The sequence below is a fragment of the Glossina fuscipes genome, unplaced genomic scaffold, assembly GCF_014805625.2.
Source record: "Glossina fuscipes isolate IAEA_lab_2018 unplaced genomic scaffold, Yale_Gfus_2 26, whole genome shotgun sequence".
NCBI classification, from domain to species: Eukaryota; Metazoa; Arthropoda; class Insecta; order Diptera; family Glossinidae; genus Glossina; species Glossina fuscipes.
The window spans coordinates 2968843-2981236 of NW_023998421.1; the positions used below are offsets into that span (position 1 = coordinate 2968843).

The 12394-nt window shown below is 33.1% G+C and overlaps 1 protein-coding gene across 1 annotated transcript; it reads left to right on the forward strand.

Moving 5' to 3' along the window:
- The first annotated feature begins 375 nt into the window (after positions 1-375).
- On the forward strand, positions 376-1134 carry LOC119635421. Its single transcript, XM_038030228.1, has one exon. The coding sequence runs from the start codon at positions 376-378 to the stop codon at positions 1132-1134; it is 759 nt and encodes a 252-aa protein (XP_037886156.1).
- Positions 1135-12394: the final 11260 nt, after the last annotated feature.

Below are 12394 nucleotides of genomic sequence, written 5' to 3' on the forward strand. Positions count from 1 at the left end.
AACGAAAACCTATGACTTTCGTTCAGTTTATGTCTTACCCGTTTTTGATTACTTCTTATTACAGCTGTGCGGAAGAAAAATGGTAGGAAATTATAACGAAAAGCTCCTAGCAACCGTCGCGCCTTCGAAGTTCTATTTATTTACTCATCATCATGGCAATGTCAAAATTTATTATACACCGGACGGCAGCTTATTCGTATTTTGTATAAATAATTTTTATACTTTTATAAATTATTTTTATATATGATTTTTTTTAAGTATTTATTAATTTCGCAACAAAATTCAAATTTACACGTGCCACGAGAGTTTCGCATTCGGCTGGACGGGCAATTTTGTATCTTTATCTATTGAGGTAACAAATACATAAATGATGCAATGAGCGACACTAAATGTTTGGAATCGCGTCTTTTCGTCGATGATGCGATCTTGCAACGCCATCGTGTTAGTGATTATAAAGAAAACTACGTATGGAAAACTCGTGATCCACTTGCCCAGGTTAATCCGTCTTTAGCAAAGCCAAGTCAACACTTTAAACCATTCTATGAAAAGAAAATAAAATTTCTTACCCAAAAGACGTTGCCCCCTTCAAGTGTAACTCATTCTGATTTTTTATGGGAGCCGGATCAGCCAAAAGGGTCATACGTCACTATGCCAATGCAAGCTGCAGTTGCTAATACTCCTGTTACTGTCGAGTACAATAAATCCGGTTATGGAAAATATTTGGACACACAAGCGACCACACAACGTTTGGATTACTGTTATCGATCTCCTAATGACATAATGAACGGTATAGCTGCCCACGATAATATAACATTTTGGAATTGGAAAAATTTCGAATGTAGCACTAAACACGCGACTAATGGCGAACCCGCTCGGTTATGTGATAAAATGCCATCAATCGAATGCGAAAAGCGACGTTGCGAATTTATTAATCAAACTCAACGTGTGCCCAATTCTGGAATGACTACAGAAGTACGTGAAAACTATTTGGCTCCAGCTGCCAGAGATACAAGTAGTGATTACGATAATACTCAATTTCGAAGCGATAATTTTTTCGATCCTGATGCAATAAGACAAACAAAAACTGAGTATAGCATAATAGGTAGTGGCGATCCTACCGAAAAATTCGTCTAACATATATTAATCAAAATTTTAATTGGAAAATATAAAAGTATATCTTCATTAATTTTTATATCCCAGAATAGTTGAAAATTATTTACTTATTTTTTTCAAAAGGACCAAAATATTTAGAATAACTAAATCATCTTAACTAGCCTTATATTAAAACAAGCAAAATCGTTATGTGCCATTACGGCCCGCTACCAAATATCTTGCACCATTTCGATTTGTACGACTTTTTAAAATAACTAATGCGGTCGAAAAAGTTGTCCGATTCGAGTTATTCAAATAGCATTTGTCCTTGAGCCGAAACACGCTGGTTAAGAATTTCGTCCCGCAAATTAAACACGGGAAAATATGGGCAAACGTCAAATGGGCAGACAAACAATCAGGCAAGCCTAGAAGCTGATTCTGAATCAAACGGTATAATAAATCGTGGGTCTACCTCACGTTCTTGCGGCTTTCCTACAATTCCAACAATTCCTACAAAATTCTCTCGCATGATAGAAACCAATGAACCTTTCCAAATCATATGTTGTAACTTTTCGGACAATGTTGTCGATAATGATTATATGAACCTAACCAACTAAGATTATATTCCCCCTCTTGCTTCAACTATGATTTTCTTCATTGCTGTGCACTAAATCACAACAATTGCGTATTTGTATACATGTGTGCACATATGTACATGTGGTGCAGATGTATGCGCATATAGTTTTTGTAAATTACAAAATTACTTGAGAACACTTTTCGACAACTTTTGCTTAGACGGAATGACTTCAGTCGTTGTTTAACCAAGTAATTGTCGCGAACAAATGAGAAAAGGAGGTGGCAACGCATTAACACAGAAGCATTTACATGTCTCACCCGCGGAACTTCTTCCATTCACATTTGCCAACTGTTTGTTATCGACCCTGTCAAATTTAAAAAATTTTTAAAAGTAATTACGAAAAATCTCTCGCTTGTTGCTTTGGAGTGTCGTTGCACGACGGCAATATTCTTTGCTTTGCTTAGCATAATTTCACACGTGCATTTCGATTGGCTTGCAGTGCATATCGAACAGGGTTCTTAAGATAATTTTGCCAATACATTATCTTTGTAAACATAGCAGTTAGAGAAATGGGAGTGTCTTTACCAGTATTTATTTTTTATTATATACAATTTTGCATACGCGCGTCTTTATTAGATTTGCTGACCATCGATGCAGCTGCAAGGTAAATGGATCATAAAACAAAATAACTTTATTTATTCCTTTGCTTGGTAGCATCTTCCTACCTTTCAATTTGTTTGTTGCTATTACTAATTCTCAGTTTTCTTTTATCGTCTGTGAAAGTACTTCAAGCATACGTTTTATTGCTTCGAATATTTATATTTACTAAGTAATCATTTGAGCACAAGTAAAATATTTTCGGTTCTAGTAAGCTATCAAAGTTTTTTTTTGAAAAATGCCACAACTACGGATAAAGAAACTTACAGTTGACGGTTTGTGAAGTATCCATGATGCAAAATGAAGGAGCATAAATTATTTTCGAATGATCTAATACTAACTGCTTGCTTGCCTCTGTTGGATTATAGCAAAGAATATATGCGTTCTTAAGGTAAGGTTTTTGTCAAAAGGAAGTCACTTGTTGGAAGGTTTGTCAACTCATAACTTAAAAATAAACGGTTCGAAGATGGTTCAGCTAATTTACACTGTAGGAAGAAAAAAGAAATCCAAGTCAATCTGAATCGAATTTCTAGTACCCTAAATTTTTCTTTATAAGCATATGATACGTATTTGTTTTTTTTTTGTTCGTAATGTCTTTATTTGCTATCTACTTGGCCGATTTGGCTCATCTCTAATACCATCCTGGGTACAGGAATTTCCAATGTTTCTGCCAAATTTGAAGTTGATAGCTTCATTTTAACGGCCAGGAGAATGTTTGTAACAGACATTACACAGACGGACAGACGGAAATGTTTAAATCGATTTAAAATTTGATGCAGATCAAGAAAATATATACTTTGTGGGGTTTCTGCTGCTTTTTTCCTTTTGATAAAACGAACACAGTATAAACACAGTAATATAACATAGTAGGTTGGTTTCAGTGAGCTTAACGAATATAAGATCGTTTAATTTTTCACTGCAGACTTTCAGTATACTTTAAAAATAACCAGTCACGTGTCAATAAGAAGGGCAAGTCTAATACTTGGTGTGAGAGTGCAGATAATTAATGCTAAAGCGTTTAATATTGTCTTCAAGTTTCAGGCCGTCGAGATCTGCATATCAACCGTGATTGCTCATAAGCCAAGGAGCTTTTGTGATTAGTCTTAAGGCTTTAGAATGCCATCTCCGTAATATTTCTACGTTAGAATTGCTGGACGTTTCCTATAGCAAGATCTCATACGTTTATGCTGGCTGTAGAATGACTTTCTAGAGTAAAACTTTTTTCTTCAGACTAAGCTTGAATTTTGTTTCTAAAAGCCAGTATATTTTCTTGTTTTCTTTGGTTTCACATTAAGTTGTTGATCTTTTGACTGTATATGCTTTTTTCAAGTTATTCTTTTGTTGATGTGGGTGCTAAGGTATTCCAAACTGTTGAATGATAGAATTGTTACGGCATTTAATTCAAGAGTAGCTCTCTTAGGCTAAATGCAACATTTGTTGATTTTTCAGTGTTCACTTATATATATATCTAAATATGAAAATTTGATTGTTAAGAATTAATTTGATAGGCCGGCAACGCATATAATATATAGTTTTAATTACATTCTGTTTACTTCGAAGGCTTTCGTACTAATAAAAAAAATTTTGCAAATCTCGCCTTTTTGTAGTCTACACTATTTGTACAAAGAAGGAGTTGAAATGTACCTACTTTGACATATCACTATCTGAATCCAGCGTGGTCTAGTAGATAAAAAAGCATTTTGGGTAAGAACTGGTAATTATTGACGATTTTATACTAAAGAACAAAAAAAATTAAAAAAAAATTTTTTTTTAATAAATTTTTAAAGCAACTAACATGACGAACATCTGTAAATCATTACCTCAAAGAAAGCAGATGCTTGTTTCCATGATACAAAGTGCATTGTAAATCGTTTACTCCACTTCTCAATGTTGATATTTTGAATTAACCAGAGAAGGTATAAATCAAGTTTAACTTTGGTCGGACCTACTATCGTCAATGATCATCAATTCAGAATTATACGAGGTGTGTTCAAAAAAAGGTGACTTGTATTTTTCTCGAAAAATTTTCATTTATTTATCAATATCTACGTTGTCTTCTTCAAAGTAGTCCCCCTTCGATATAATACATTTGTGCTAATACCTTTTCCAATACTTGCAGTACTTCTTATATGCGCTTTTTTGTATGGCTTTGAGCTCGTCCAACGTTTCGGTCTTTATCTCCTTAATCGTGTCAAATCTCCGTCCTTTCAGGGGTCTTTTCAGTTTTAGGAAAAGGAAAAAGTCGTGGAAGGCCAAGTGCGGTGAATACGATGGCTAACATATGATGCTTTCATATCTCTGTTGCACACAATGTTATAAAATTAACATACCGCAGCTTTCATTGATACATAAATACAAAAATTCCTTTTTCAGATGTGTTCCTTCGTGGGAGTAATATATGAACTTTCTCTTCTATTCTTTATTAATTTCTTAAATTGCCCCATAGTCTTTATGCAATATATGCGTTGATAAGAAATTTATCATTAGAATCCCAAACTTTTTTTTTCGAATTTAAATTAAATACATGTTCAAACATTGCCTGCGAACAAGTTGGTAATGAAAAGATTTATTCGAAACAGACAAACAAAAAAATAAAAGAAAAGGAAAGAAAAAGATATGCATTCGTACAAACACATTAAGAAATCAATAACAAATTATCGTTATTTATGTCCCATGCTGTCCCAGCTAAGGCATTATACACAAATTTTCAATTAAGTACAAAACTTGTGACAATTTGGCGCCAATGACCACTTATCTGTTTCTTTTTTTCACTTAAAAAGTCTCTCTATCTTTTTCCTAAATTAAACCCGTTCTTCACTACAGCATAACATACATATTGATACATATCGGTGTTTGTTGTCTTTTCTTATTGCTAGTCTTTCACTTTTATTATTATGACTTATCAATGGCTATGATACTTAACTTGTACTACATTTGTTCAGTGAGAACAAAAATGCATTTGTGTATGCTTGCATATGCATAACTCGCCGATCTCTACCATCGCAATTCGAGGGTAACTTAACTTTTTCACTCCTTTTGTAAATTTCGTAAGAATTCGGAAACTTTTTGACATCATGTCCGAAAAGTATTCTTCCTTCTCCCTAACTATCTACTAATTAAGGATTTAAGATTGTTAAAAAATATTTAGGCGATACATTAACATTAACTAGAAACTGCCCAAATATTGCGAAAGAACAATTCAAACTGTTTGTACATTAAGGAAATATCTTGTAGTTAATTGTAAGACAAATATAGAAATAAATCCTTGCGCATATTATATCATGCTAGAATAATTTACGCTTACTATTATGCATGCAATATTTTTTTCAAAACCAAGGCAAGATTATAAAGTACTACAGGAGTCGTTCAAAGCCACATGTACTCTTCTTCTTGCAGTTTGTTTCTTTTTTTTTTCTGGGCTCAAGTGCATTACTTTGCCAAGCACCATCGTCAATATCAGTGTCATCTTTCCATTATTATTCTCATTATTTGTGTCTGATTTTAATCTTGAAATAAACACGTTCGACACAATTATCCTTTTAATATATATTCCATAGATTTCAATATGATTTATGGGCTTGTGATTACGTATGATGTGTAAACTGTGAATGCTGTAAGGAGTGACACACAACTCCATAAGAGAAAAAGTTAACGTAGTCAAAGAAAAAAATATATTATTCTTCTTTACAAAGTATGGCAAATGTGCGTTATGCTCTCAAGATTCGATTTAATTATGTCTTTGTTTGTCAATTGAAGTCACGATTATTACTTCTAGAAAAAGAAACTTTTCGTCCTCTGTTTTCCTAGTTTTAATAACAAACTTGATTCCATCATGATGACTGACTTCCCTCATTTTTCAACAAGTTTTAGAAAGAACTTAATTCATATTTCTCATGCCTCGCCAAGTACATTACTATAGATTTCTATTGAAAATATTAGCACCTATCACAGATTCCTAATCGACTTTTCATAATTTCAATACAGAACAATTTGAAATCTTTATTGAGATCGAGAGTTGCTTATACATCATCTCCATAAGTCAGGGGACGAGACTACGCGACTCTTCGAGGTACCACAAATGCACTGAACTCATCATTCTTTCTTAACGGGTTTACTATCTATAATACGGCAGGTTTTCCTCTTGGAAATCTAAGAAGAATATTGGAACAAGGCTCTCTTTTCTTTTATAGAATGAGAAGGTTTTTCTTCTTCTATATTGTTCTCTGTTGTGGAGGCCATCCAACTACTGCCTCTATCTATTTAGTTCTGATGGAGTTGTAAAGTAGTAAAGGGCATGATGTCTTTTGAAATTAGCTGGAGCTGGATCGCTTTCCAGGACATAAAAAGTTAATGGCTGAAAGTGTCTTTGACTGCATACAGTCGAAAGACGGATAGTCGAAAATAGTGACCGCAATTTCAGCGAGTCCCGTGAATGTTCACGGGTTTAGATTGCCCAAAGAGAACTATGATGTGCTTCTCGTCAGATTTTCGTTAGAATGCTTTCTTGCCTGTTTGTTGGTTACGTCCTTTCACGTGATTGCTGTGGTTCCTCGAAGTTTCGTGGGGACGTTAAACAAGGAAGTGTTAGATAGGCCTGAACGCTCACCAGAGTTGCGATATAAACGTCTCCGTACCATTTCACTAGTAGAGTCTTCCTCTGTGGGTATTGGTGGACGCTCTTAGTTAGGGATGTCAGGACAGGTAGTTGCGTTAAATTTGATAAGGAACTTTTGTCTTTATAAGTTATTGATGTAAAACCGGCGATTAACTAATACCTACACAAAAAACCTTTCGCTCATCAACAACAGCTATCTCCATCAGCGAATAATGCGATCGATTCAAAAATCTCCCTCTATAGCTCGTTCCATGAGTTGGAATTACGATCGGAACAATGACTTTTTTGCTAGAACGACCAACCAGTATTAAGAAAAAAAAAAAAGCTAGAAAGAGAGAAAAAAATTCTAAATATAAATACACGTACATGGAAGTTGCCTAACGCAAGTATTTCATTGGAAAACATTCGCACAGCATTTATGTGAATTACTTACGCATACAAGATACCAAATCACTTGCTTTATACTCCAACAAATACTTCTATGGTTAAAGTGTTCAATTAGCGCATGGTCGCTAGGTAAAAAAGAAAACTAAAAAAAGACAAAAAAAAAAAAAAAACAGAAAGAGAAAAAGAAAAAAATCCAGCTGAATTTTAGGCTTAAAAAGAATTTAACTTGTGCATTAGCTCTCTGGTCATGTAATGCTTGGCGTCGCGAAATTTTTGCTACCAGCTACAAAAGCTAACCGAAAACAATTTTAGTTGGATAAAGAATTCTATTATGAACCATGTAAAGCAAGTAAAAAGAACACAATTACAAAGCCAATGCATAACAAGTTGTTTTAAAAGTTACATACGTGGAAACTGTAACTAATTTGGTAGACAGCCAAGCCAATGAATACATGGGTATGTCACGAAAAAAAAAAGAATACCGCGTAAAATCTAATATGGTAATAAGTTGGAAGTTTTTGCGCAAAAACAAGAAAAGAAAATTGCAAAAATTGTTTTCAAGAGTTGATTTCAAAACGATGGGCAGTTAACGTAGCAGAAAAGAAATGCAAAACAAGAATATATATATATATATATATATATATATATTGTACGATAAGTAAATTGAGTAGGAAAACACTTGTAAACACTAACAAAGCAGAACGCAACCAATTCTTTACGCATGCGCTTTGGCCAAAAAAAAAAAAAAAATGAAAAAAAGGAAAACAGAAAAGCATTTTTATTCCCAACTATAGCTACCTACATACTCACCCATTTATAGTCATAGTACAAAGACTCTTTATTCTTGTATCTTGCGTAGCTAAAATAAGTTACTCGCTGACAGTCCCTTTTCCGTTTCTTTCCTCGCCAGCATCGCGTACGATCTTTAGCTTTTGATATTCGATTTCCATAAGGATTACGTTGCGTACGTAGTCAATGATTACTTAGTTCAGGTTCATTTCCATGATGAAAATTCGTTGCACTGTTTAAAGTAAAAATGGAAAAAAGAAAATAAGCTTTAAATTCATGTGAATGCTCTGAGGACTAACTAACAACGAGGAAAGCTACGACGATAAGCAATTTTATGGCCGGTCATTAGAAGCAATTAAGGTATGATTTGCATTTGCTTTTCAATCTGAAATCTTTAATCGTATCTAATCTAATATAATTCGCGTTCACCTACAATACTTATGGAAATATATTCAAATTCAGAAAAGTATAGAGCCTTCAGCAGATCATAACTCAAATAATGATTGTGTTCAATTTGTATTCATATACAATGGCTGACTTCGGGGATAAGTGAAGATATCCACTATCCTCTCCCCTCCCACGCCAACACAACAATTACTCAAGAAAGCTTGAACATAATCTTGGAATAATAGTAGTAAGTATTAAATTATTGGTTTGTAATTTTTTATATGAACAGAAGAAATCGCTTTTTCTATTTCTGTAACATACAAAGATACATATGCCGGATTTATAAAAAAGTATTGTAAACACGTTTGCCACACCAATGAAATTCTGCCCCTCTTTGAGATAAACGAGGCACTTCTTCTGCATTTTCGTACGAACTATAAGATGGAACACTTCGACTGACTCGTGTTCGTTTTCATGAGTTGTTTATAAAAACAAATATTAGAATATTGAGCAGATGCTTATTCATCTTAGTTCGCTGATCAAAGTATATTAATTTTTATATTACGCCAGAAAATTTGGAATATGGTATTGAGACTTCACGCCCGGTAGCTTTTGTGCCGAATTGAACTTGTCGGCTCCTGAATAATCTGATCAAATTTTCTAAAGTCAGGAAGCTTGGTTTCCTGTGACTATTCCGATGTGAAAACAAGTGCCCTAATAGCCATAGCAGTTTGTTAACGGAGCATATGTGATTTCAAGATTGAACGAAGTTGCATTCAGCTGATGTTTAGAACATAACACATTGCTTATATATTGTTTATATACACTATTATTATTGTTATATATTATGCAAATATTGTCTATATATATTATTATTATTATTTATCTATATATTTATATATTTATATTTATATATTTATATTCATATTTTTATGATAATGAAGTATTTACTAGAGTTCGTTTTGTTCACCTTCATCGGTGAACACATCAAAAATGCTGTCCTCCAATCTGCAATTGCGAGGAAAATCTTGCAAACAAACACATACTTTGTAAATGGCAAAACTCTTCGATACAACCTACCGAAGATAAATATCATTCTATACATACATATATATATACTAATCTTTTAGCATTCCTTAAAAGTGGAGCCAATAGTCTTAATTACTGGTTCTAATGTTGCTTTAATCTAAAATTGGGTTTTTTTTTGGGTAAATATATTATAATAATAATACAATAAAAATAATCCAATAATGCAAATGCTCGCAATGTAACAAGTCTGTAGAATTGTGAAACGATTTATTGAACTAAGAAGAAATCAGCCAAAATATTTCAACATTATACATATGCTCTGAATTATGTAATTCTCTATATACAAATATACAATACCTTTTCCTTCTAAACAAAAGAAAGCACTATAGTGAAACAAGACCCGTAACAAAGCAGCCTCAAAAGTAAAGTATTATATAGGTAGTGGTCGAAAAAGCGGTTTCACATCGAAGAATTTTCAATAATGTTCTTTCTTGGGCCAAAACATGTTTGTTTGTATAAAAAATTTTATCATTGAATAAAAGAAAAAAAGACGGATGGACGGACGGACAAGCTTTCATCGATTCAGACAACGTTTCTGAACTTCAAATAATAAAAGGTGGGTCTATGTCAAGTCTTTCTGAGTGTTACATATATCTCCACATACTTAATATACCCTTGCACCGTAAGTGGCGTGGAGTACAATAATAACGTAACAATTTCGAGCATACACTTCACTATTATTATTAATTTTCCAAGCACAAAAACAAATTCTAAGACTTAAGTCTTAAAGCTCTAGCATCTAAGGACCCATTTTCAAGATTCACTAACTCTGAGTTTTTGAATGAGCAAAAACGTAAAAGGGATCTGCCTTTGCGGTAGCCATTGGCTAAGTGTCGATTTTTCAATTTTATCTAATGATGAAAATTCAAGAACACCGCTACGTATACATTTTCCATTTTCAAATATTTTAATAAACTTGTATAAGAGTGAATATAAAAAGATTGTTTGATGGATTAGCTCGAAAAAGTTCCACATATTCCGAGTTTTAAGGTTGCTATCGCCATTTTCTGTACACGACAAAAAGATAAACAAGCCGAAGGGAGGACAAACATTTATGAAACAATTCCGCTCTTCATGCCGATTAAAATGATTTATGATGTTTGGAGTGAAAAATCTATGTGCTACAAATGCAAAGGAATCTTTTATACTCTCCTACCGTAAATACAAAAAAGCTTTCACTTTCCAATGGCTACATGTAAATAAAGAATTGAAATGAAGACTTACTTCTAGGCATCATGCGGCTTCGTGCTGTCATTACGAGCCCATATGTAAAACTTAATGTTAAGAAAGAGAACTGTTTGGCGATTGAATGGCCCTTACTATCACAAAGTGCTTGCAAATTGAGTAATTGAAACTCTTTATGCGACCATATGTACAGAGAGAATAGAAATAGAATAAAAGAATATTCAAATATTCTGTTGCGATTGTGAACTTGCGTAATGAGACTACGCACACTACTAGACTAGAATTCTTTGAAATATATTTAATAGCATGTGGTTAAAAAAAGAAAAACGTGTGTACGAGCTAGGAGTTGCGCTTCTTAGAATAGCAGAAGAAGCCACAGAAAGCTGTTACGCGTACGTTGGTGCATCCCTGTTAAGAACGTGAACGAGAAAACTATGCGCTAGAGAAAAACAGAAGTACACTTAACCGGAACTATGGCTTCCACAAATCTGCTTGATGTACGATAAAACTAATATATGCAATAAGCCAGGATAGCAAGGGTTGAATTTCTATGAAATAAGGGAATGCTACAATACGTAATGTATTCGATAAATGGGCGTTGATAACAACTAATATCGCAAAGCTTGTAAAAAAAAGGTGCTTCCTTAGAATGTAGAAAAATTTCCATGAGTGTTTTAAGTAAGTGAAATTCAGTTTAAAGGGCAAATATATGTTCGTTTATTTATTTATTTATTTATTTATTTATTTATTTTTTTTTTTTTTGCATTCAAAGACTATAAACGTTTAAAAATGAATTCATGCAAGAATTTTTGCTTTCAAAAAAAAAAAAGAAAAAAAAAGAAAAAGAAACAATGTTTATATCTCCAAGAGCGTTCATCTAAAGCATAAGTACAAACGGCAAAGTATTTGTTCTTTGTTGTTTTTTCTTTTGAGACAATGTATAATGTGCTCAGAGAATATCTATACATAAAAGAATTTGAAACCACACACGCTTTGTGTTTATGTTTAAAAAGAAAAGAAGTAAAAGTGATATCGTTAATAAATTTTAGAAAAAGAATCAACTTATTCACACATGTACACATGCGCTAGAGCGAAAGAAATACCAGCTGGCAGTACTTGGCAGAATTCATAAAAAATGAACAAAAAACTGAAAATTCATCTTTCTGAATGCATTCATTTCTTGAATGAGGTCATGAGATTTTATGAATGAATAAGCAACACTTCATGTTAACGTCCATTCCTTTGTTTTATTATCAAAAAAAAAAAAAAAAAAAAAAAAAAAAAAAAAAAAAACCATAAAACGCTGAGCCTTAATTCCTTTTCTTAGAAAGTTTTTAATAAAACATCCAATATTATGCCATTAAAATTTGTGTCGAAAATTAAGATTGTTTTACGTAAAGGGTGAAAGGGGCGAATTTAAAAAAAAAATAAATAAATTTTCTTTTTTTGGCTCACACGATCCCTGAAAAAGATGATTGTGGGCGAGCAAAGGTTCTTACAAATCCTATCATCCCAGGCTAGTGCTATAGACTTATCAATATTCACGCTATTCCTGTATGTTAGCCTATAAACTTATTGAATGATTTCTTATATACAAAACTTTATTGAGTGCGCCA